This window comes from Labrus bergylta, chromosome 11 (assembly GCF_963930695.1).
Source record: "Labrus bergylta chromosome 11, fLabBer1.1, whole genome shotgun sequence".
Lineage (NCBI taxonomy): Eukaryota > Metazoa > Chordata > Actinopteri > Labriformes > Labridae > Labrus > Labrus bergylta.
The window spans coordinates 6937379-6960689 of NC_089205.1; the positions used below are offsets into that span (position 1 = coordinate 6937379).

Below are 23311 nucleotides of genomic sequence, written 5' to 3' on the forward strand. Positions count from 1 at the left end.
TATAAAATGTTATACTGTGTGCATTAATAAACTATGAACACAAGATAAATTATACTATTACAAATCATTAGTCAGCATTATTAACTATCATTTAATTGTTTGTTAACAGTAAATAACTATTAACTAATGGTTAATTAGCTATTTACCCTTAATAGATGATGGTTATTATAAAGTGTTACCTTAAGTTTAATTACAGGTCATCAAAATGACTCATCAGCTTACCCTGTTGATTACTGAGGGAAGGACTTACTTTAGCTTTAAGTTATTTCAGAAATCTCAGTTGGAGAAAATATTAAAGATATGGTTCTGTTGTGACAGTTTCAACATTTCTTGTTTCTGAGAGAAAATCAGTTAAAGGTTGAAGGTGACACATTCTCCACTAATAGGTTTTTAGCTCTCCAAATGTAAGGACCAAATCACCCTTTTTTTCTAACTTTCTAACTGAATGATACCCAATGTGGCGTATTTCAGTGGGAGGATTATTCACAAGTTAAGAAAACTCGAAAGCTTAGGACACAATTATTTTTACAATGTTGAAAAATCAAATCTATGTTTCACCTAAAGTGACAGTAGCTAAAATGACAGAGCTTCTGTTCATATTCTTGGAGGAATCCCAGCAGAAAGATCCACTGCATTCTGGTCAACCAACTAAATCAGTGGTGGTCCGAGTTGTTTCCAAAAGATCCATTAGCAAATCTATTTGATTCAAAAGGCACATTTACAACAATTTCATAAACATTTTGCTTGTAAAAATAAAAACTGAATTCCCAGATTGTTAAATTGTCATCAGTTTATTCAGTGAAAAGTGTTGTATCAGAAATGTCAGATTGAAAGACGTTACCTGAGGTTAATAATTTAAAAGCCTTTCTGAACCAACTATAAAAGAATGCATATATCATAGGGTTCACAGTAGAATTCAAGAATCCCAACCATACAAGTGTTACAATAAATGTTGGCGGTGTTGAGTGACTAATAAAAGGATCGATGATGTTACAGACAAAAAATGGAGTCGAAAAGCACAGAAAAACCCCCATTACAATAGCCAGGGTTTTAGTGGCCTTTGTCTGGCTTGTGTTTGACTTTTTTACTGAGTTCACACATCCTGCATTTTGTATGCTGCGAAACTGTGTCTGTGCCACAAGGAAAATCTTAAGGTAAACGCAGAGCATTATTATTGCGGGCAAGTAAAAAGAAATCACTGAGGAGACAGTACTAGACAATTTACTCTGAATCATAACACATCCTCCTTCACATACAACATGGTTATAATAAAACTCTTCAACACCCAAAATATTTAACTTCAGAAAAATCATTCCAAAACCTAAAATAACTGAAAAACTCCAACAGATCAGGATCATGATCAACACAACATTCACAGATATTTTTCGGCTGTAAAGCAGAGGTTGGCAAACAGCGTAGTATCGGTCAACTGATATGAAGGAAAGATTGAGAATTGATGCTGAAACCAATGTGTAAACCGAACTCATACAGATATTACAGAAGAAGTCCCCAAAATACCAACAAGACTCAATTGTTTGAATCATAAAAGGGAACATGACTATTATCCCTAAAAGCAGGTCAGACACAGCCAGAGAGAAAATCAGGTAATTTGTTGGAGTATGGAGCTGCTTAAAATAAGCCACTGAGAAAGTGACCAAAAGGTTTCCACACACTGTTAGGATGATTATGACCCCTAAAATGATGTAGAGGGTAACACGTAGGGGTATGGGATAACTTGACTTCAAACATGAAGTGTTTCTGGACTCAAAGCAGCGTTCTGGCTCCATCTGTTTGAAAGGAAACAAGAAATTTTGGACAAAATAGTAATGGATTTTGTTTAAAAAAAGAGTCATAGGAATACAGTTTGGCTTAAAATCAGTGAATATTAAAATCAGGTCTCAGCTGTCTATTTCTTTTGGTTCATGATTCTGCACACAGCTTAGAACTACTGTAAAACATTAGGTTTCATTAGGTCTACCCCATAGATAATAGACAGTCTGCTCAATTACAAAAACAAATATTTCCAGACATTAATTTCATCTTCATAAAGAAATAAGAAATATGAGCATTGGCAAGTTTACATACTGTACAAATACATACATACAAATCCTACACTTACCTTCCACAGTTAGTAGGACAGTGGCCAGCAGAGCACAGTCTGCCACATGAGGTCAGCTTTTTTTGTACCAAATGAGCTCTGCCTCTGTGGCCAGTAAAGTCAGAGTTTAAATAAAAGACCTTCAGAGATGGAGGTTGGACAATCTGTCCCAGCAGACAGAAAAAGAGATACAGCAGGTAGTGAATGTCCCTTCACAATTCAACAATGGGTTCTTAGCTTAAAGTTTAAAACTTTTTCAATGTTTGGCTGGGAGTTTTACAAATGGCCGACAGGAGTCACTTTTCTTGGACTAGTGGCTCAGACGGCCAAAGACAAACTGGACTTGATGTCAGCCCCATGTGTATGTGTTTAACAATCATAAAATGTTGTTTGGATTCTGATTAAAACCTATAACAAGTTGCTACCCGACCAGTCCAACCTCTCCAGTCAGTCAGTGAAGAGAATTATGGCTTACTTAAGAGATAGTGCAGATTGTCATTTAAAGGGGCAATATGTAACTCTGACATGTAGGGTTTGAAATTGGTACTTAAAACTAAATTGAAAACATAGGAGAGAGATGCCCCCCCTGTCCCCATTGGTTAGTTGTTTCTATTTTAAATATAAATTTATCTTATCCTTGGGTGCATCAGTGACTCACTTCCCTTTGTTTTATATAATGGTCTTTATAAGTGATCATTGCAGGGGCGGTGATCAGTTTGTATGTCCTCATGTAGGCCCCATGTACATAGGCTACAGTCCCCAAAGCAGGCAGCTTTGGTTTAAATCCAACCTGTGGCTCCCCGGCAGCATGCCATTCCCTACTTACTCACTCTCCCTGATTTCCAACTCTATCCACTGTCTTCTATGTCATAAAGATATAATTATATAAGTGCCAGGCATTCATATGAACATGGTTGTTGTTGACAGAAAGGTAAAGCACAGAAAATATTTGTAATATATTGAACAATTAAACAGAAACATTTTGCTGGCCACAGCAGGAGAAAGGCATCTCAGCCTCACCAAGTTTATTATGTGAACAAATATTTTTTATTGTTATAATGTTCCAATTTTTATTTTTATTGGAGAAGCAGAGTATGGTTTTCTGGCACAACTTCACCGACTACCAAGGTGCACGGAGAGTGATAGACTTGAAAAGGTTAAAATACTCCAGCAACACTTGTAGTATGAAGATCAATTGTATTAACTCTCTTAGACCGATGCTGCTTGTGGCCTTCATCAGGGTCCTCCTCAGAAGGCTGTAAGCCGGAAGGTGTCGGTCTAATAGAGTTAATACAATTGACCTCCATAGTTTTTTATTCAGCAGACTGTAAGATAAATTAACAACTCTTTAACAGATTGAACATGTATTCTTGGTTGGGCTAGATATTTTCATTCCTTCCTCAAAGGTGCCGCGGAAAGCTAAACAAGGAAGTGTCAAAGCATACCACGTGATGCGTCTGAACAAATCACGTTATCAGATACCAACACAAGCCAATGAGATTACATTCTTAGTGTTAAACCCCCCTTTGAACTTTCACTTTTCATTGGTGGTAGAAAGGAAGTGTCCTTATTTGGGTTACATAGCGTTGTGCAGGAGAGAGAGCTTTGCAGAGATATCAGTCATGACGGGCATTACGCCGCGATCAGACAAAAATTTATTAAAGTATACACATAAATGTATAATTTGGATATTTGCTTTATGGTAGTTTGAAATATTCAGGGAGTGAACTAGCCCAAAATCTAAAAAATTGACCAATGCATAAAACATTTATATTTTTGCCTGCTGTGTCTCACCTTAGGATGACTTTGAGTTATTATTATTCACTCATAAGGTTTTAGATAGGGTTATGATTTTTCATGGAATATTAGGATCCATGTTAATGTGGTTAGTATGTGAATTATACATTGTCGATCCAAACATGTGCATCTAAAACATTTGATCCAAAGCTTCCACTGTTCACCAGTCCATATCAGTTCTATGTTTCTCCAAAACATTTGAAGAAGTCACACAAGCTGCACAAAGAAAAGGCCAAAAGTTGCTTTACAATGACACATCATGCTATTTCTTATTGTCTGCAAACTTTTGTTGAGTGTTCTGGAAACAGTTTGTTATGATCAAAAGTTGTAGTGTGTGTCTGATGTAATAATCAGCGTGACATAAACATCAGTAAGAGGTGTGAACGATGGTGTGGTGGGGACTCAGGCAGTCAGCCTCCTCTCCTCACTTCTCACACCTCCAAGTACAGGGAGCTCATTACCGCTGGCTGTACACTAGTGCACCATCAACCAGGGAACTCATTATTTTCACAAGCGATGACTCTACCTGTGTTCTTTTATGGAAAAACATATTTGTGCCAGGTCAATAGATCCAAAAACACAATCGGAAACACTTGGAAAAAGTTTCACTTGGACTAAAGGATGACTAAACTAGATTTTGATGATCAAAGATTATATGGTGAATCATGATAAAGGGGTTATGACTACATACATATCCAAACAGTTTTCCATACCTCTTTTAAAACAAACATTTTACTACATTAGGCAACATCCCCATAAATTCCACATGTTGTGTTATCACTCTCCAGAGTGTCCAGAGTTGATACACATACATCCTCAGTTTCTTTCCTGTTCAGTGACCATCTTCATCATATATCTTTTCTGAAAGTGTGTGATAACTGCTATTGAGGGATCAATACAATAAATGTTTATATCTATACCTGCCTCTTCTGATCGAACATAGATCTAAAAAATATATCGGCCAATAAATCGGTATCAGATTTTTTTCAGTCAATCAATTAATCAATCATTATTTGTAAAGCGCCAATTCATGAGAAGCGCTATCCTGAGGTGCTTTACAAAAGAGCATATGGGATAATACGCAGGAAGGATTTCTCCTATGTATTCCTTGCGTTCCTGTTGTCTACACTTCCTTGCTGCTGAGGTGGAGGTCGGAGCAGGCCGTGCATGAATGAGGACGGTTGTTGTTGGGACGACACAGTCCAGTGGTTTTGGCTGGGCGTCGGGTGGTTGGGACGTCACAGCCCGATGGTGGAGGCTAGGCGTCAGGCGGTGGTTGATGGTGGCCAGCATAACATCTTCATGAATTAATAGACAAATTTGGAGAAGATGGGAACAATTCATAGCTCTCAGACATGTGACTGGCTTTTTTTAATTTTTTAATTTATCCTTTATTTTAGCAGGGAGGACCCACTGAGATTGAAGTCTCTTTTCTAGGAGTGCCCTTCAGCAATACAAAAATAGAAACCGCACAAATATAAACATATTAACAGTTAACAATAATAGCATCTAGACACTAAAACACATATTCACACATGTAAACCATGTCCATGAATTCACTTTGTGAAACAGTTGCAATTTCTTTTCTGAGGTAGTTTGGACACAAGGTCTTTAAAAACGCTGTATGAAACAAGAGAGGGCAACTTAGCTATCCTCTGAAGGTCATTCCACATAACTGGTGCAGCAACACTAAAGGCAGTCTTTCCCCATTCAGTTCTAAACCTCTGTGTTTTCAAAGTTATCCAGTTTTGAGACCTTGTCGAATGGCTCGATATGTTTATAGACAGGAGAGTAGTAAGGTAAGAAGGGAGTTTACCTATGAGTGCCTTGTAAATACACAAAATAATAATAATAATAATAATAATAACTTTATTTATATCGCACCTTTTAAAAACACAGGTTTACAAAGTGCTTTGACAAACAGCAAAAGCAAGAACAAAGCAAACTAACCCAAACACAGACATACTGTATATAACCCGACCATCACAAGAACCATTATAAGAACCCAGGAAACACAAGAACCTAACAACAAGAGCTGAGACCAAGAGGACCAAAGATTTAAAAATATGTAAGAAACTAAAAGAGCTGAAAAAAATAAATAAAAAGATAACAGCAATAAGAAGGTAAAATACTGTGCTGCTTTCTTCGTTGACCCAACGAGGACCAGCCTACAGAACGATAAAGGTCATAATGATGAGTTCGAAATCTGTCGCCTGTAATAAAGCGAAGAGCACTGTGGTATAAGGCATCTAAAGGCTTCAAGACAGAAGCAGATGTGTGCATGTAGAGTGTGTCTCCATATTCCAAAACGGGCAGTTTTGTATTTTTCCAGATAAACAAGAAATGTGAGACCTACACGACAAATCATGATCTAACCAGATACCTAAATATTTAAACTGTTGAACACACTCAATGTTTACATTGTCTACTGTTGACAATGTGGCATTAATGGGTTCAACGGTCTTGAGAAGATCGTATATTTAGTTTTTTCGGGGTTCAGTTTCAATTTAAGATGAACAAGAATTTGCTGGAAAGAGTTAAAATCGGTCTGTAGCAATGAAAGGGCTTGATTATTGGAGGGCGCAATGGCATATAATATTGCATCGTCAGCATACAGGTGAATTTTACAGTTTTCAATATTTTCTGCAATGATATTTATATACATTGTAAACAGAATTGGTCCAAGGATAGATTCCTGAGGTACTTCTTTGTTGACCTCCATGAAGGGGGACTTTACATTATCCACAACTATTGCTTGGGTTCGAGTAATTGTGGAACCAGTTCAGTGCAGTCTCATCAAATCCAAAAGATGACAGTCTGCTTAACAAAATAGGGTGGTCGACTGTATCAAACACCTTGGACAAGTCAATGAAGAGGGCTGCACATTTTTGACCATTATTAATTGAGTTAATTATATCATTTATTACAAGGGTTGCTGCCGATATTGTACCATGGCCCAGTCGGAATCCTGATTGATGGGGAGTAAGAATGTTATTTTAATTTATGAAATCACGCAGTTGCTGATTTATCAAAGACCTTCGCCAAGCAAGAAAGTTTAGAGATGGGACGGTAGTTGTTAAAATCACTTGGATCCCCCCTTTGAATAGTGGTAAGACATGTGCTGCTTTCCAAATTTTGGGAATCATCCCAGTTGAAAGGGATAAATTAAAAATATATGTCAATGGTTTCACAATAAACGAGGTGGCCAGTCCAATGATAAGCGGTTCAAGTTGATCCTCCCCCATGTATTTCTTAGTATTTATAGTAAGTAATGAGGTTAGTACCTCTTCCTCTGTAAATTCCCAAAAGGAAAAAAGGGCTCTAACATTCCGCCTTAAGCAGTCATCTTGAGGCTGTTCATTGAGACATCCAGCTATATTTGCATCCACAAAAGAATTTCCTACATCAGTGAAATTCTGATTAAAGTTATAAGCCATTGCTTGATGGTCAGAAACAAGTCAATTTTTAGTGACAATGTACTGAGGAAGGGATGAAACTGAGTTGGATTTCAGCGAGTTCACTGTTTTCCAAAATTGTGAGGGGTTGTTTCATTGTTAGTTAGTGAGGTGATGAAGTCATTTGATTTTGCTTTCTTTATTAACCCAGAGCATTCGTTTCTGAGCTTTCGAAAAAGCTGCCAGTCACTCACTGAGTTAGTCTCTCTGGCTCATTGCCATGCTTTGTCTCTGTTGTATAGCAAATTTGATAACCAGGGGTTTGATCTATTTTTTACCCTTAGTCTCTTAAGGGGGGCATGCTTATTTAAAATAGAATTAAAAGTCTCACAAAAGGAGGCCTGGAGGGAAAAAAGAGCTCAAGAAAGTAACGGCCACAAAGAACACTGTTCACCATCTCTTCAACACGACACACGTTTAAATCTCCTGACAACCGCTGACAAATAAAGAAAGATACAGTCAGGGTTGTGTTATAGTTAGCGGTGTCCCGTGGGGGAAAATAATTCTTTCCCCCAGCTACCAATAATGCAAACTCGCAGATTTCTGATAAATACGCTAACAAGCTGTAATGTATTTTTTTTTAAACGGCTCCATTTAATTTTGAAAAAGAAAAAAGTTATCCATAGTTAGGCGCGTAGCTGACATGATTCACAGGTGGGCACGATGTAACGGTTCTTCAAGAGGCTTAAAACTCGCCTCAGCTCCAGCTCTCAGTCTGTTGTTAGGTTGATTGAAAGTTACGTTGAGACAGGCTTTCCAGCATGACTGCGGCTGACGATGAGCCTACAGAGCCCCCTGCTGGAACAGATGGCTGACGTCACTCAGGCTTCATCCATTAATGTTTACAGTCTATGGGGCTAGATGCTAAATGTCACACAGTCACTTACAGCCTGCTGTGTTATATCAACATGCACGAGAACTAAAGTAAATGGTTCCGATAAAAAGACAAATAAGAGACACATTAATGAGTGCACAAAACATAATGATGTATAAAATCAAACAAACAAAAAACACAAAACGACTCTTAACTCTCTAAAATAGGATACAAATATGCAACCAACCAAATAGACATAGGACAGGATCAAGACCATGACGGAAAGACTTTTGGCATCCCTGAAATGGCTTAAATTGCCTGAGCTCAAAAATGACGACATGAAAGGGATATTTATCTGAGCTAAAAGATGCCATGACAAAGACCTGACTAACAAGACAAACCAATAAATTAAAATTGAGCATCCAACTGTTATATTCCGGAAGTCCAGTATTTCCTGTTCATGTGATTTGTCTTCACTTTCTGTTTTATTTTGTATCCTGGTGCTTTTTCCACAATTTCCCAGTTTGGGATCAATAAAGTAATTCTATTCTATTCTATTGTATCATATCTAGTCTTACTTCCTGCCATTTTTTCAGTTTCCTCCCTTTTGTCCCAACACCCCATCTGCAATTAGTCTGACCTTATACTGTATATATCCTTGTGTTTCCACCAGCCTTCTGCCATATTTTCATGGTCTCCTTTGTGTGCTCATGCTTTCCAGACTTGTTTGCTTATCCGCTTTGAACTTGGTTTGGATTTTTTGATTGGTGGATGTGCCCTCGTTGAATTTTTTCTCTGTGTATGGCCTATGAACATTTAAGTTACTGTAATCACTTCTTCTTACTAACTGGTGTTTGTGTCCCGGCCTATCCTTTTGCATTTGAGTTTGGTATTGAATTGTTACGCCGACACCTTAATTAGACAAATACAGCAAAATATGCAGGGAAAAGCACCAATACCCACACGCCCATGGCTGGTCTGTGCACTATGTTGGACCGGTTCTATGTAGACCACCAGACCATGTTTGGTTATATATTTTTTTTATTTACCCTATAACATCTCACCTCCCCCCTTTCCTAAACCTAAACTTCTCCCTCTCCCTCCCTGACCTCAAGGGGACCCGTCAGGTCGACTCAGCCCCCAATGCCCAAATACAACCTCAGACTGGGAGTTAAAGCTGAAATCCATCCACTCCCTGAGAATGCCCTTGACCATCTGGGGCTTGTGCGGGATGGGACATCTGCCTACCCCTTGTCACCCCCTTCTAACCACCACACACAAACTGCACAGAGTGCACACAGACATATATGTTGCTCTACCATATGTGGTAGAACTGGACCTGCAGAAAATCAGCAGAAAGAGAAAACCCTCCGAACCTTGGGACGAGAGTAAATAAAAGAGACTTTCAGAAACTGTTGAGTTGCTAAGTCACCCAGTTTATTACATGCAGCATGGAGAGAAGTTCAGCTATGCGTACAGGATACACAAAGTAAGTTCTCTGCCCGCTCTTGGGGCGTACAATCTTTATATACTTGAGCATATAGTGTGATCGAAACTTACAGAGGAGGATCAAAGAAAAAGGTGTAGCTTTATCTGTGTCAGCACCTTGTGGTCAGTGTATAAATATGTGAATGTAGCAATAACTTGTCCTTGAGAGTTTAAAAAAATAGTCCTTATAAGGAGCTGTTGTTGAGTCTGTGTACGTGAGATAAAACACCTGTGGTGAGGTGAGTATCGTGCAAGGTTCGTGTGTTGCAGTGGTCATATAAGGACACGGTGCATGTATACGTGATATGTGTAATGCTATGTGTAATGCATTGGATCAGTTAATGAGCAAACATAAAAGTATAAAGAATATAAGATTCCACATTCCCCCCTTTTGTTCTTTTAGAACAAACTACAATAAAACAAAATAAAACATAAAACATCCTTCACACATCACTCATCAAAGGGGAAGAAACTGAGATCGGGGTAGCCTTCATTTTCATCATCAGCGTCATTAGCATCACCATTAACCGCTAGCAGCGGGAAATTTTGCACAGCATCTTCAGGATGTGGGGGTGAAATAGCACGGTCAATCAAGCGAGTCATAAGAGCTCTAATACATGGGATACAGCAACAACCACAGAGAATGAGAATCGCAGCCATGACTGCAATTGAAAGTAGGACAGACATAATTAGACCTTTCCATTTACCAAACAAATTGCTCATCAATGAGGAGAAAGGGTTATCTATACCTGAGTTTTCAGCCATTTCTTCACTAAGGGAGGTCAGGCCTGCTAGAGCAGTGCCCCTGAACCGTCAGGGGCAGTGTTGTTGGGGATGAACGTGCAGCAGGAGTCTCCGAACATTTTACAAACGCCGCCTTTCTCAGCTAACAACATATCTAATGCTAAACGGTTTTGCCAGGTCATTAGGCTAGTTTTATCCAATTGTTCATGCAGACCGGCCACTGCATCGCGGGTGTAATTGATGAACCTTTGCTGGTTGTAGTAGATGTAATTTATCCAATCTACATTCTTATTAGTGGTGGACCACCAGAACAGTACAGATTCGAATCCTGCAGCTATTTGATCACGAGCTTTAAATTCGTCAGGGACCCCCCGCGGGACTCCTATGGCATCTATATAGATGTGAGGGTCAAATGTGCCACCAGGAATAGTTGTGCGTTTGGATCTATGGAGAGTGGTACCTGGATGTGGGATCTGACCTACGGCTAAAGGCAGGATAAAGAACGGAGAGGCTAACTGGACCAAAGAGCACCTACCAGTCCAATTGGTGGGGAGCATAGGATACAATACACCACCACCGCACCACCACCAGAGGTCAGCACGGGCTGTTTTGTGATAGTTAACATGGCCATGATTAGGCAGGGAGGTGTTAATCCAGAACGTGACATTACAGAGAGAGGAACCCATAGAGCCTATGCTGTTACCGTTACCATCTGACTGGTTTCTGACAAAGCAAGTCAAATTGGTAGTTTTAGCAGAATTAAACAGTGGAGGAGTATTAATGGCAGAAATAGGCGGATAAGAGCGAGAGAGATTGAGACAGCCGGCCTTGACGTGGCTAATACTAGGAGACAAAAACAGGGATACAATGCAGTTCATGCTGGACAATGCTACTTTTGTTCCATTGTCAGAGCTGGAGGCGTTGGGCGGTATTGAAGTCCAAGGACAGGGTACAACGATTGCAGCAGGTCGAGCTACTGTGCATACATAGCAATTGGTCTGATTTAAAGAGAGGGCAGTGTACTGAACCCAATCTAACCAGGTATTTGATTCTGTGAACCCTGTTTCTATAGCTACCCGCTGGTGGAGGTCAACGAAATCTGGTTTGTCAGGAGTGGTGAAAACAGAAATGATATAAACGTTGACCTGGCTGTTTGAGATACAGAAGGCCTGGCTGGGGAGGTGGCGTTGTCCGGACAGCTAAATTCACACATGGAGATTAGCACATGGGGGTCCTTAGTGGACGACCATCCCCACAGGAGGAACAGCCAGCATTGAGTGGTGTTTGCTGGTATGGGCGAGGAGAAAAGAGAACGATTGCCTTGTAAGTTAACAGTGATGGTGTATTTGCCATTGGTCGGGCCGGAGGTGGTGATTAGCTTACGCTGTCTTTGAGCATCTTTGGTTTTAGTGTAGCCAGACCAATCTTTTCCTGCTGGATCGGCTACTAACGTGGTCCACCATCGGTCTTTTTGGTCGTTAGTCATATAGAGAGGGAGGCCTGCTACTTGGTTTCCCTTGCCATTGTGGTCTTTGACCTGGTAGTTTACTACATCTATTACAACGGTGGTGGTCTGATTTCTAGGAAGGAAAATCTGAGGAATGGTCTTATGAGTTTGTTTGGGAGAAGGTGTGAAACAAGAGACAGTGGTAGAGGATATATACCGTCTTTCACGTGGTTGTTGCTGTGGAGAAAAGGTGGTGTTAACATCGGGTGCTGTAGAGTTGGTGAGAGAGGGTTTAGTGGGAGTGGTTACAGATTTAGTGTTAGTTTCTTGCAGCTGATACCATAACCAAGGTGCTAGCACAATGCTAGCAAAAATTAGGAGGATACATGTCGTGCCTCGGAGGCCACACAGGCCTTTATGATTTCTAAAAGGATGCCATGGTCTGGGTCTGTCTCTCTTCTGACCGCGTGGCTGCCTCTCAGTCAATGGCAGGAGGGTTGGAGTTGGAGCCATGTCGCCTGCTGTAGGAGCAGAGCACGTCGTACACTCCTGTCGACTAATTCCTCAACGCTCTAATGCAGTCTTGTCAGCCGTTGCAGCAGGTGGTGTTACCTTCTTACAGTGGGATGCGTGGATCCATGTAGGTCGACCTTCGACCTTTACTGCGGTGTTTGTGACGAGTAGAACCTGATAAGGTTTGGTCCACCGGGGCTGCAGTGCAGTCTTCCTTTGGTGGATCTTTATAGCCACATAGTCACCTGGTTGCAGTGGATGTCCTGGTTCGTTCAGGGGTTGTGGTTGTCCTTCACGAACCTGTTTGTGAATGGATGAGAAGACATAGTGCAACGCTTTGCAATAGTTTAGTACACTATCATGTCTCAGGGCCATTTCTTGAGGCACTATCATAGTGCCCAGAGATCCTGGGGTGCTCATGGCTCGTCCTGTAATCACCTCATATGGAGATAAATGATTACGTCTGCTAGTAGTAGCTCTGATACTCATCAGGGCCAGAGGAAGAGCCTCCGGCCAGCTAAGTTGTGTCTGTGCACATATTTTAGCTAGTTTGAGTTTCAGAGTCTGGTTCAACCTTTCAACTTTCCCTGCACTTTGTGGATGGTAAGGTGTGTGCAGGTGGTGTTTGATTCCTAGTGCTGTAACAACATCTTGCACTATTTGTCCAGTAAAATGAGTCCCTCTCTCACTATTAATGGATACTGGGATACCAAACCTTGGAATGAACTCTTTGAGTAAGGCTTTTGATACTGCTGTTGTGTCTGCTTTTGCAGTAGGAAAAGCTTCGGGCCATCCTGAGAATGTGTCCACCATGACCAGGACGTATTGAAACCGTCCGTGTTTTGGCATCTGGATAAAATCAATCTGTAAATTTGAAAATGGTCCTGGTGGAGCAGGATGAGCACCTTGTTTCACTTTTGTTGTCTTTCCAACGTTGTGTTGTTGACAAATGGCACATCTTTGTACAAAATCAGCACATGCCTGGGATACATTATTTGCATACCATACACATCTAATTATCGCTTCCTTCCCCCTTTGTTCACGTGTGCCACACCGTGAACAATCTGTAAGAGGTAGGGGAGGAGCGACTGAGGGCAACACGGGCGCTCGTCGACAGAGTAATATACATTATTTACAAGAACACATTTTGTCTGCCAGTGAGATCGTTCCAAGGGTTCGGCAGCTAACTGTAAGGCAGCTACGTCATGGACGGAGGGATCCGGGCTGGGAGAAACCAGTATTGAGGTCGCCAACACGGGAGCGAGGGCTCCTGACACCGCAGCGGCTTTTGCTGCAGTATCAGCTCTTGCGTTACCGAGGCTCACAGGATCTTTGGAAGATGTATGGGCGTCACATTTGAGAATAGCAACTTTAGAAGGAAGAAGGAGAGCTTTTAGGAGAGCCTCTACTAGGGAAGCATTTTTAATAGGGGTGCCTGCAGATGTTAAAAAATCACGATGTCTCCAGATTCTACCAAAATCAAGGCAGACACCTAAAGCATACCGAGAGTCAGTGTAGATGTTAACAGATTTATTCTTTGCATAGATACATGCCTGAGTGAGAGCCACTAGCTCCGCCTGTTGAGCAGAGAAGTGGTCTGGAAGTTTACCTGTAAGAATGGTGCCAGTGGGAGAAACTACAGCCCAACCTGAATCAAGGGTGCCCTGCAGGTTTCTAGAAGAGCTGCCGTCAGTGAACAGGGTAAGGTCAGGGTTAGACAAAGGGGTGTCAAAGAGATCTTCACGAATGGTGTAGGTCATTGTTACCGTCGCCTGGCAGTCATGGGGCTCACCGTCAGCAGCAGTAGGAAGGAGAGAAGAGGGATCGAGAGTTGGAGATCTGTGAATAGTAAGATTAGGCATAGACAGCAGCAACAATTCATAATGACTCTGTCTGGCTGCGGAAAGGTGTTGTGTGCTGGCTCTGGTAAGCAGAGCACTCACTGCATGGGGAACATAAAGTTTACACTGAGAGTCCAATACCAGGTCAGACACGGTTCTTACCATGAAAGCAGCAGCCGCCACAGCTCGGAGACACGGGGGCAAACCCAGCTCAGTGTTGTCAAGGCGAGTGGAATAGTAACCTACTGGGCGTTTGTTAGAGCCATGTTGTTGAGTGAGAACACCAGAGGCAAACCCATTGCGTTCGTGAACGTACAGCTGGAAAGGTTTGCTGTAATCAGGGAGACCCAGCGCCGGGGCCTGTGAAAGTGCTTGTTTTAAGTCAGTGAACGCTGTCTCTGCATCCTCCGTCCATTGGAGGTGCTCAGGAGCTGCCTGCAGGAGCATGTCTTGAAGGGGCCTGGCTCGAGGGGCAAAGTCCATGATCCATGGTCTGGAGTACCCGAGGATGCCTAGGAACGACTTCAGCTGCTTCTTGGTGTGGGGTTTTGGAATGTTCAAAACAGCAGAAACACGTTTACTACTGACTTGGCGGGTGTTACCTTTGAGAACATGGCCCAGGTCTTGTTGCACCAGCTGGACTTTCGTGGCACTGGCCTTGTGTCCCTTCTCAGCCAATGACAACAACAGAGCTCTTGTGTCCGTTTCGCATGCCTCTTTGGTGGGGCTGGCTACCAACAGGTCGTCCACGTACTGGATCAAGGCACTGCCTCCAGGGAGTTGAACGTCAGCTAGATCTGTAAGAAGGGCTCGGGCAAAAAGAGTGGGGCTGTGAATAAAACCTTGTGGGAGGCGAGTCCACGTGTACTGATGCCCACCGTAGGTGAAAGCAAACAGGTACTGGGACTCTGGGGAGACAGGGATGCTGAAAAAAGCAGAACAGAGGTCAACAACAGAGTACCACTGAGTAGAGGGAGGAATAGAGGTTAGGATGGTGGTGGGGCTGGGTACTACAGGAGTCATGGGAGCCACATAGTCATTAATCAGGCGGAGATCTTGAACAAACCGCCAGTCAGGGGAGTTAGGTTTCTTAACGGGTAGAATAGGGGTGTTACAGGGGCTCTGACACGGCACCAAAACTCCTTGGTCTAAAAGGGTAGCGATGACAGGCTTAATGCCTTCCAGAGAGGCCTGTGAGAGGGGGTACTGCTGTTTTCTGGGAGCAGGACCTGATTTTACAGGAATTGACACAGGAGGGTGAGACAACATTAGGCCACACTCATTAGAGTACTGAGACCACAATGTCTGGGACTCCCGCTGTGGCAGGGGACTGAGGAGGAACAGAAACTGAGAACAGAGAAAGAGGGTGAGACATGTCAGTGGTCTTAAAAGGTGAAATGGTGCATACAGGATCTTCGTCATCAGCTAACCATGAGTCATCTACTGTCACTGTCCATGCCACGCCCTCATAGTGGGAGTACACCATTCCTTGGTACAAATGTGAGATGGTTGGAGTCAGAGTCTGTAAGGTCTTTGCTATGGGACCTAAGTCTTTAGGCTCGTAACCTTCACAGGTGTAGAGAGTCAGGTGTGGGGCGGAGTCAGGTTGCTGGAACAAGCTGGAGGCTACTGGGCCCAATTGATGTGTCAATAGGGCACCCCCCTGCTTACACAACAAAATGGTGCACGCAAAAACACTACAGGCCTGTCCTAAGAAGGGAGAAAAATGATGGAAATACTCAAGGTCTCGTCCTGTAGGGTCAACGTGCAAAGTCCAGTGCATGCGGTGTGGAGGGACACAAGCTGAGGAAACATCAGGGAGGTCTGGGCTGTCTGAGAGAAACTCCTGCAATAGATCAAATGTAAAAGGCACCATGCTTCTTATAATAATATCTGACTGAAAGTCATTATACATTAGGCTGTAGAAAAGTCCAGGCTGGTTAACTGTCATGGACATCTTGGAAGTTGGAGGGAGCTGTAATTCAACAGAATTAGCATGGCATACCAAAGTGGCTTTTAACTTACCTAATAAATCTCTTCCCATTAAACTTACTGGTGAGTTGTCGCCCATAAGTAGAAAAGAGTGCTCCAGATTTTGACCCTGAAAAGACACTGCAGCAGGTTGTGAGACATAATTTTGTTGCGTAATTCCAGCCACTCCTATGGTACTTAGGGTTTCTGTGGTGGGTGCAACATTAGCAGCAGCTGCATCAGAGGGAGTTAGGGTAGAAACAGTAGCCCCAGTGTCTACTAGCATCTCAGTTAAGGTCCTGTTTATTTCCATCACTGCCTTCGGATCTGGAGAAACAGAAAGAGGAGCTAATAAAAGGGGAATTAGTGTTTGTGTAAGTGTGGGTGGCTTACTTCCCTGTGAGCCTAGGTGTGGAGCCTCGCTGGCCTATTGTGGGTGCAGGAATGGTCCACCAGGGGGACCCATTTGCTGTCTATTCATGCCTCTACCTCCGCCCCCTCCTCTAGGAGGAGCCCAGTTACTTCTGTAGGCGGGTTTGTTTAAACCTGGGGCTCCTCCTCGGCCACGCCCTTGTTGGCTGGCCTTCAATCTACAGTCTTTGGCCCAATGTCCACTTTGGCCACAGTACAGACATTGATCTGGTCTTACCTGTTGACCTTGGGGTGGCTCTCGACTGTGAAAGGGGTTGGTTCCTTGAGCTGCTGGAAAGGGGTGATAAACTGACCACTGTGTGGGAGCTGGAGATAAAAACTGTGTCTGTGGGAGAGAGGAGGGTTGGGTAGGGGCAACCTGCTGAGGCTGTTGCACAATCATTTGTTTTACAGCACCAGAATGTTGTTTACGTTTGTCTTTCTTTCCCTTATTTCTGTGTCTTAGTTTATTTTTGTTTTTACAATCGGTGTCAGACTCTGAGCTAGAACTATATGTATAACTATATATGGCTATAGCTACACACTGTTCTAGAGTTTTTACCTCCCATGCAAGGTCTTGTTTTATCACTTCTTTAGAATGTCTTTCTAATCCGTCAACGAATGCGCGCGGAAGAAGCGGGGCGAACTGCTCTGAGGTTAAGCCTGAGTATTTCTTAAATGTGTTTTGCAACCTAGTCACAAAATCTTCTACCTGTTCCTCTTTTCTCTTATGTAGTCCTGACAGTTTACCCCAATCTGGGTTGACTTTGAATTTAGTCTGTAAATCCTTCATTATTTCTTCCAACATAAGTTCGCCCCTTTCTTCTGTCTGATCTTTTGCAGCTGCGCTCTGTGCATCAAGATGTATTTTCCATCTATCCTCGAGCTTAGGCCAACGCGCCATACAAAAGCTGTACCAGTCACCCTGACAGGGATGGAAACATCCAGACAGTCTCTTTAGATATGTTATAGTCTGAGTCACGTCCTTCTTAGGATCTGGGGTATCGTCAGTCAGTTGTTTTAATTCCATTTTAGTCCAGGGGCGGTATGCAGTGATAAGAGACCCATCCCCATTTGTTCCTGGAAATATTCTTAAAGGGGCTTCGAGCATGTGTGTGCCTCCCTGTCCTGATCCGCTAGCTCCTTTCTGACCTTGCTCCTTTTTGTCTTGTTCTTTTTTAAATTTTTGCTGTTTAATTCTTTCAGAATGCCTCTGTGCTTTTTGTTCTTCATCTGATCCGCCCAAAAGCTCCTTACTGCTATCTCCCCCTCCCTCTGCTCGCTCATCCTGTTGCTGCGGTGCAGCTGCAGCCTGTCCGCTTCTGCCCTGTCTGGGTGCGGGTGCTCGTGGTGTATTTCTAAACAGGTACAATTCGTCATCTGAGCTATAGTCAGGGGGAGAGCCTTCTTTTGTTAACAGGCTGGGGTACAACTTAACAGTTGAGCCCTTTTTACCAAATGGATTATTCGGAGACCAAGCTGTAACTTTGGCTTTATCTGTTTTTTGGGGGTTTGCTTGGCTCTCCTGGCTGATTAACTGAATGTAACATTAATCTAAGTTTCTCGTTTGCTTCACCTTCCTGCTGTGCCTTTTCTGACATTTCAGCCGCTGTTTTCAGCGCTGTTCTCTCCCTACTTACTGCTGCTTTCTTTTCAACATGACCTTTCACAAGCCCCCAATGGAGGTCTTCACTCTTCTTTGGTCCTGCTTTTCCTTTGCCATCTTTTCCCCACCACTTTTCTTTCAACATTTTATCCACTTTTGCGCATTTCTTTGGGTCGCAAGTGCCCAGTACAGGCCATTCTTTTCCTGTTTCTTTGTTCCAACGTTTGAATATTTTAAACCAATCTATGTCAGGGTACCCTGTTTTCATTTGCATTAAGATTGATCTATCCGGAGTATTACCTTCGCCATCAGGCTTTAGTTTACTGGTTGATTTTCCCATTGTTCCTTTTATTTGTTTGTTTTATTTTATCACTTTAGCATAGCCATTTTACTTTATCTTTGTTTTTGCAATTCTTTGCTTAATTTCTGTTTTCACTGTACTCCCTCAGACGTCTCTGAGGTTTCCCATGAAACCCAGAATTTTAGTTTAATATTCTGTTTTCACTGTACTCCCTCAGACGTCTCTGAGGTTTCCCATGAAACCCAGAATTTTTAGTTTAATAAATTCGTTCCCACTATTTTATACAAATTTAGGTACTTGATTTTATTAGTTCAATAAATTCGTTCCCACTATTTTATACAAATTTAGGTACTTGATTTTATTAGTTCAATAAATTCGTTCCCACTATTTTATACAAATTTAGGTACTTGATTTTATTATTCTTCTTTTATTTACCTGATTTTATTCTTCTTCTTTTATTTACCTTTGCTTTCCTTATTTTATGGATCTCTTTTAGTCTTTCACTATCGTCCGATGGTCAGAGTAGTTTCACACAGTTCTGGTTCTTTACCCAAAATTTATCAGGGATTCCGTTACCAAACCTAGAGCTCCCTTCTCACAACTCTATACTCTCCACCCCTAAACTGTCAAACTTTAGAAAAGGTGTTTGACTTACCTATTCCTCAGTTGATTTGGGTGGAGAAGTTGTTTCGGAGGAAACTACCCGGTTGATGTTAGGAATCCCATCCTCGTCGCCATGTAATTGTGGTAGAACTGGGCCTGCAGAAAATCAGCAGAAAGAGAAAACCCTCCGAACCTTGGGACGAGAGTAAATAAAAGAGACTTTCAGAAACTGTTGAGTTGCTAAGTCACCCAGTTTATTACATGCAGCATGGAGAGAAGTTCAGCTATGCGTACAGGATACACAAAGTAAGTTCTCTGCCCGCTCTTGGGGCGTACAATCTTTATATACTTGAGCATATAGTGTGATCGAAACTTACAGAGGAGGATCAAAGAAACAGGTGCAGCTTTATCTGTGTCAGCACCTTGTGGTCAGTGTATAAATATGTGAATGTAGCAGTAACTTGTCCTTGAGAGTTTAAAAAAATAGTCCTTATAAGGAGCTGTTGTTGAGTCTGTGTACGTGAGATAAAACACCTGTGGTGAGGTGAGTATCGTGCAAGGTTCGTGTGTTGCAGTGGTCATATAAGGACACGGTGCATGTATACGTGATATGTGTAATGCTATGTGTAATGCATTGGATCAGTTAATGAGCAAACATAAAAGTATAAAGAATATAAGATTCCACACATATCATCCTCTCCATCTCCAGACTCTCAACACCACCAGCAGAGGGAGCCAGAGCTGCTTGCGGCAGAGCCATTTGAGGCAACCATAAGAACTGAGGTGGTGGACGATGAAGGGAGAAATGAAAGAAAAGCTGGAGCTCCTACTCCACCAGGACATAGAAACCACACACACACATACATTTGGAGAAAATCACTGGTTACTGGAGGTAGACGACACGAATCATCGGTGACTCTAACCTCTCCAGTATCCCTTCACTCACAGACCGGCTCGTACAGGTAGACAATTATCCCTGAGCTAGTTTTCACTACATGAAAGACATACTCCAAAAACTCACCCCTCACCCTTTCAGAACATGAACCAGCCTCATTTCTCAAACAGTTAAAGAAAATGTAGAAAACTTGCCAGATCACCTTTCCCAACGGCATCATCTACACCCCTGTAATAAACTTCTCAAACAGACTCTACTCACCAAACTGAACAACCCCATAGCCTCCAAGTTCACTCCCATTCCAGAAATGATTGTCCATTCCAGACAGAATACACATCTGTAGTCTTCCACTGATTTAGCACATTTTTTTATATAGAAAAATTTATTTATTCTTTATATTCTGTGTGGTCAGTTTTCTTTATTTTCTGTTATTTTTCTTTTATCTTTAAAATTGAGAACATTAGCCTTTCTTTGGGTTCAGTTTATAACATATGGTATAAATTAAATTTTGACCGCCAATAAAACTGTACATTTTTAAGCACTTTTTTACACATCTACAAATTCTTACAGTGCACAATAGAGCTGGGACTGGCATGAGTCAGGTTAACGTCTCTACAGTTAGCCTGACCTCCGACCTCTTGCAGTCTGTGGGCTGCTGCTGGGGCCTCTGACAAATTCCTTGTTAAAGCCTACCACCTAGTGGGGGATTGTTGTAACTACGGGCACTTTGTGCCACAGTCACATTATTAGGTTCATTTATAACCAGTCCATTTTATTTAAATGCTTTCCCTTTTTTTAAGCACAATTTAAACATTCTTTCCCCCTTACAATCCCTTTTTATTATTTGTTTTCTTCTTGTTATTCTTTTCAGTAAGACAATATGTTTAATCAATTGGGCTTCAATAATTAGGATGCTGGCTTTAAATATAATATAATATCACAGCTGAGATATGAGGAGACAGACAGAAAGTTCAGACAGAAAAGTTTTTAAGACACTTAAAAAGAAACAATGAGGAGAAGCTTCTCTCAGCTTTTCAGAAAAAGGCAATAATCTCATTCAAAGAAAGTTACAACATGCCCAAAACAGAGCCACATGTTTTTTTTTTTTTTTTTAATCTGTAGAATACCTCTGAATTGTCTTTAGTTAGTGGGATTTACGGCGGACGCGCGCAAGTGATGGCAGCGTGCGTTTCGAGCTCCCTATCACCTCGGTCTAAGTTGATAAATATATAATATGTTCTAAACGAAAAGGGGAAAACCAAAGGCCTATCCTCATAAGGGAATGAATTTGCGCTCAGGAGCAATCTCAGTTTCAGAGAAGAAGACGGAAAAGAAATCACGAGGTAAAACAAACAAACAAATCACAGACAAAGAACACGAGATGGAACAATTACTCCAAAAATCACCTCTAAATTGGACAACTTCCGAAAAGACTTCAAAGACTTTCGGACGGAAACAAAGCAAGCTTTCTCTGAACTACAACAAGATATTAAAGAGGTGAAACGAGAAATAAAAGACACCAGAGAATGGATGGAGGAGGTGGTAGTGACGTGTCGGTCATGAACGATTCGTTCAAAACGAACGAATCATCTGGGTGAACGAACTGAACTGAATCACTGACTGAAAAGAGTCGTTCATTTCTCAACTTCAGTTGCGCTCTCCTCTCTCCCGTCTCGTGTCTCTCTCTCTAGACTGTAAGAGTCGCTCAAAGCCCGCCCTCCCTCTCCCTCTCATGTCAGTGATACGTACTGACTGAACCAACAGGACGGAGTCGGTCGGGAGCTCTGTGTCTCTAAAGCCCGCCCCTACTTCTCCCTCTCATGTCTCCAAAATTGAGGAAGTAGAAAATATATTATTTAACATTTAGGTGTCGCAAAAATGTATGTGCTTTTTATATCTGCTGTCAGTTTACAAACGGCTTTTATATCCAACTTAATTTCACTCAGCTGACTGTTTTAACATCTACTAACGATCGTGTTTCAGTCAGTACAGTGTGTGTGTGTGTGTATGACTGAGGCTGGTGACTCGCAATCTCGCTCGTTCACATTCACTGAACGAACTGAACGAGAGCTCCGACATGAATCACTGAACGAACTAAGAGGAAGAGCGGAGCTCTCTTTCAGTGAAGGAACTGAACGAGAGCTCCGCCTCCGAGTCTCTCTCTTCCTCTCAGTCAGACAGTCAGTGAGTGATTTGTGTACTGAACGTACTGAACAGAACGGTCGGGGAAAATAAATGTGATTGTTTTAGCAGCTTTCAGTTTGCAAACTGTAACTTTATCCAACTAAATTCTCAGCTCATTGGTTTATTATTCACCACCGGCTGTTCTCAGTACGATCGCGAGCAGAACTAAACGTTCGGCTGTATTTCAGCTTATTAAATTCTAAATTCACAGGCAGAGCTGCAGAGAAGTACTGAACGATTCGGTGAACGAATCTTTTGAACGAATCACTTTACTGAACTGATTCTACTGATTCAGTACACTGAAAAGAACTGCTTTTCACATCACTAGGAGGTGGAGGAAAGACTGGCACTTTGCGAAGAAAAAGAGACAGTTTTTTATGAGATCAATAATTTCCTAATGATGAAGTTGAAAGAGACAACCAATAAACTGGATTATTTGGAGAATAAATCAAGACAAAATAACATCCGGATCTATAATGTGAAGGAAGGAGGAGAGGGTGAAGACATGATCCACTTTTTGGAAGGCCTGCTTAAGGACAAACTGGGACTACAAGCTCAAGAGAAAATTTCACGAGCACACCGCAAGTAAGCGCACAGAAAACAATCGCCCTCGACCACGCTCGATTATTGTCTCTTTTGTTGATTGGGACACAAGACAACAAGTTCTCAGATCGGCTTGGGGGAAAACAGAAATCCTACTGCAGGGCACAAGAATCTTTTTTGACCAGGATTTCACTACTAAAATCCAACAGGAACGAAACCGACTGCACCCAATCAGAAAACAGGAAACAGGAATCAGAAAACAGGAAAGACAGGTGAAATCCCACATAATCTACCCAGCAAGGCTAAAGGTGTTTGAAAAAGACCGAATAGACATCTATGAAGACGCCTATGCAGCCGGTAAAGCCCTGGATATACAGATCCCAAGATCTCACATTGCTGACTTGGAGGAGAAGCTGCTTGAAGGAGACTTTTGGAAAATGCATGCATCCAAGGGGAAACGGCAGCGAAGACGCAAGGCGGAGAGGAGCGCGCATGAGGAGTTTCAGGACAATTAGACTAATGGCTTTTGATATAGGTAGGAAATAGCCTAGCCTTTCTATTACTTTAAGTTACTTAAACCGAACAATGTCGTAAAGACTG

At 42.0% G+C, this 23311-nt stretch overlaps 1 protein-coding gene across 1 annotated transcript; it reads right to left on the reverse strand.

Annotated features, from left to right (window-relative positions):
• Positions 1-791: 791 nt before the first annotated feature.
• On the reverse strand, positions 792-11027 carry LOC109997374 (trace amine-associated receptor 1-like). The gene is made up of 3 exons (XM_065960509.1): positions 10932-11027; positions 1499-1787; positions 792-1429 (listed from the first exon to the last, which is right to left on the reverse strand). The coding sequence occupies exons 1-3, from the start codon at positions 11025-11027 to the stop codon at positions 792-794; spliced, it is 1023 nt and encodes a 340-aa protein (XP_065816581.1).
• Positions 11028-23311: the final 12284 nt, after the last annotated feature.